Source organism: Ipomoea nil, unplaced genomic scaffold (assembly GCF_001879475.1).
Source record: "Ipomoea nil cultivar Tokyo-kokei standard unplaced genomic scaffold, Asagao_1.1 scaffold0191, whole genome shotgun sequence".
Taxonomy (NCBI): Eukaryota; Viridiplantae; Streptophyta; class Magnoliopsida; order Solanales; family Convolvulaceae; genus Ipomoea; species Ipomoea nil.
The window spans coordinates 431,183-435,025 of NW_017616619.1; the positions used below are offsets into that span (position 1 = coordinate 431,183).

The 3,843-nt window shown below is 36.8% G+C and overlaps 1 protein-coding gene across 1 annotated transcript; it reads right to left on the reverse strand.

Annotated features, from left to right (window-relative positions):
• Positions 1 to 496: 496 nt before the first annotated feature.
• On the reverse strand, positions 497 to 3,067 carry LOC109187842 (zinc finger BED domain-containing protein RICESLEEPER 2-like). Its single transcript, XM_019338201.1, has 5 exons — positions 2,000 to 3,067; positions 1,212 to 1,905; positions 1,072 to 1,122; positions 711 to 768; positions 497 to 533 (listed from the first exon to the last, which is right to left on the reverse strand). The coding sequence occupies exons 1-5, from the start codon at positions 3,065 to 3,067 to the stop codon at positions 497 to 499; spliced, it is 1,908 nt and encodes a 635-aa protein (XP_019193746.1).
• Between the last annotated feature and the right edge of the window lie 776 nt (positions 3,068 to 3,843).

Genomic DNA, 3,843 nt, shown 5'->3' on the forward strand with positions numbered 1-3,843 from the left:
GAGTCATGTACATCCATTTTAAATAAAGAGTATCATAGGCCTGTGCACGGTTCGGGTTCAGACGGTTCGGGTGTCGGACTAGTCCACCCGATCGGATTTCGGTTTTCTAAATCAATATCCTATCTGACTTTTTTTTGTATTATACTCCATTCGGGTTAAGTTGGTTCGGATATCGGACGGTTCGGATGTAACTTCGGGTTTGTTCGGATTTCATATTCAACAATTTTTTTTTTAAAAAAAAAACTAAGTAAAATTTCATATCATGGATTTCAAACTGTCAAACAGTCAAAGTACTTACTTAGTTAGTTACGACTACTTAGTACTTACAAATGACAAAAATACAAAATGATAAACAAAGTCATTGAATCAGCAATCATGATAAACTGATAACAAAAAATAATCATAATGTATTATCTATTCAGCAATTGAGCATTCAGCAAACTGCACCAATCAACATCTTCCTGTGAACAAAAATACAATAATCATAATGTATTGTCTATTCAGCCTTCAGTAGTTCAGCTTTCTTGATCTTCCTGTACAAGTTAAATATAACATATTAAATACTTTGGGGATTGGGGCTGTTGGGCAGAAAAATTTAACTATGGAAGGCTCAGATTGCTATGTTTTCATGTCAAAGTAAGATTGGGGGCAAATTGCTACTTTTAGTATTGGAATGCAATTATGGAAACCAAAACTAATGAGCAACATACCATCCCAAAACCATTTCAGACAATGGTGGAAGCATCATCATAGCCAAATCAGTAAAGGCTAAAGAGAAATAACATACTGATTACTGAGCACTTGAGATTTGAGAATAAGGGACTAAGGTAGAGTGACTGTTATTAACAGATGTCCAGATGAGAATCATGAGATGACATTCATATAGGCAGTAAGGCTATACTGCTGGGGTCATACACTCATACTTATCATAGGCAGCAACAAATCCAACAATTGAATTGTTAGTTAGTTACCAAGCCATTAAACCATATGAAGCAACAAATCCAACAATTGGAATTAAAATCAAAAGTAAGTGTAAATAAAACATTACAGGAATGGTAGGAAGGGGAAAACCAGCAGCACCAGATCCTGTTGTACCAAATCGACTTACTCCAGTAGCCAAGTCTGCAAAGTGCAAAGTGCAAAGTTAGAATTTTAATTTGAAATGCAAAGTTAAAGATTTAAAAACAGAATGTAACATTTAAAGAAATTACCTTGTTCAAGCTTTTCAACATCATCAATATTTTCCTCAACCTTAACTGGTTGATTTGGTAACCTCATCCAGTCTTGTGCACATACTAAGGCCTCCACAATTTTAGGAGTTAAAGAACTCCTAAATGCATCTAAAACACTCCCACTAGTACTAAATGTACTTTCTGAGGCAACAGTGGAAATAGGAACTGCTAGGATATCCCTTGCCATTTTGGAGAGAGTAGGAAACCTCTCACTATTTAGCTTCCACCACCTAAGGATATCAAAGTCAGGAGTGTCCTCCACAATTTTTTCACTTAAATAAACCTGAAGTTCTGTTTCTTTATAGCTTCCACTAGCCTCCAATTTTTGCCTTTTTAGTTTGTTCTTTAACATATTTTGAGGTCTACCAATTGTGGCATGAGACTGGACAGGAGGCACATCTGGTTGGCTACCAGAAGATGAATCAGAAGATGATTGTTGCACATTGACAGAGTAGGTTGCCGCATAGTCACCAAACAATTCTACCATGGCAGCTTGGACATTCTCTAAACACTTCTTCCCATTCTCTTTACCATACAGTTCCTCAAACTGGTATGGCATATATTCCAACTTATCTCTTGGGTCCAAGATATTTGCAAAGAAGATCAAGGAATTCATTTTTTCAGGATCTCCCCAATACTTTTCAAATTTACTTTTCATTTGGGATCCCATAACCTAAGAAAACATTGAATTAAATACAAACAGCCATACACAAAATCATAAATAATCAGATTAACCACTGAAAATGATAAAAATATAAAATCATTACCTCTGTAGCACTACCAGCAACAATCATGCTACTCAACATGCAACTCAAATCAGATATCTCACTGAAGAAACTGTTAGAGGTAACATATAGAGAACCAGAGATTCTAATTGTCATCTCATAAAACCCTTTCAACAGAACTACCAAGCATTCAACAGAAGTCCAGTCAAGAAAAGAAGGGACAGAATCACCCAGATCAGCAACAAATGAGGGCTCATTCAATGAATATGCATCAAACACAGCCTTGTATTGTATGGCAGTGCTAAGCATCATGTAGGTGTTGTTCCATCTTGTTGGAACATCTAGTTGTAAAGAACTTTTGGCTTCCACCCCAAGCAGTTCTGCAAGATCTCTGAATTTTTTGAGTCTTGCAGGTGAGTTCCTCATCCATCTAACAGAATCCCTCACTTTCTTAACAGAACTATCTGCAAACCTTAACCCATCCTGGACCACCAAGTTTAAAATGTGGGCTTTGCACCTCATGTGAATGTACTTACTCCTAACAGTGGTTGCACCCCATGACAACAATTTGGACTTAAAAAAACTAATAGCAGTATCATTGAAAGAAGCATTATCAACAGTGACAGAAAAAACATCCCTAATCCCCCAGTGAATCAAACAACTCTCTAATGCCTTGGCTATATGCTCACCCTTGTGAGAAGAAATAGGGACAAAGGATATGATTTTCTTATTCAGCTTCCACTGATCATCTATGAAATGGGCTGTAATGCACATATAATTGATCCTCTGCACAGAGGTCCAGGTATCAGTTGTCAAACTGACCCTTTGAGTGTTAAGTTTAAACAGCTTCTTGAGGTTTAATCTTTCATCAAGGTAAATTTGGTAAATGTCCCTTGATATTGTCCACCTAGAAGGTATACAAAATCTAGGGCAAGCAACCAAAATAAACCTTTTAAAACCTTGCCCCTCCACAAACCTAAATGGAAGCTCATCAATAATTATCATCTCACATAATGCCCTCCTAATGGCTTCCTGATTGAAAACCCAAGTCCCTAACTCCCCAACATCCCCTTCAAAACCCCCACCCCCTTGAGTATCAAATGTTGTCATAGCAGTGAAAGTAAGCAGTGACTGCCTAGTCTCCTTAGAATGTGGGTTTTTTATACAAGCCAACATATGATTTCTTAAAGAGGTAGTACCATGCTTTTTACTCTCACAGTGATAGACTTTAGCACAGTATATACATTTCCCCTTTACTACTTTGTTTTCAGAATCATATATCTTTTCAAAATGTTCCCAGACCTTAGATCTAGACTCCACATTCTTCCTCTTTTGTGCAGGAACAGCAGGATTAACCTCAGGCTATTGAGGAGCATTTGTCTCAGTGCCTTGGGTTACTCCTCCAGGCCCCTCAGTTGAGGGTGGAAGTCTAGATTGAGTCATTTGAGTGGCACTTTCCATCTACAAAGATGGGTACCAGTTTTCACTTTTCAGTTTGTGTGAGTGTGACATAACACATTAACACTAAAACTACCACATAAATTACATAATAAACAATTAAACATACAAAGATATCCAGAATCAGACACATGGACATAGTAGTTTGTGTCATCATTTTTCCAGATTTAACAATTAGCAATTAAGGGTCATACATCCATAAACTGATAGACATAATAACATATACAATTATACAAACAAATCCAGATTCAGGAACTCAGTCCAGATCATCATTATCTGGATTTGAGTTAAGGGCTTCCACCAATAAATGGAAATTCCCACACTGGAGATTTCACATTTTAGCCTTTAACTCGGATTGGTAGATTACAAATTTGCATGGAATAAAATCCAGATTTCACAAAATCAACACTTAGAAATTAGTTTGTAAA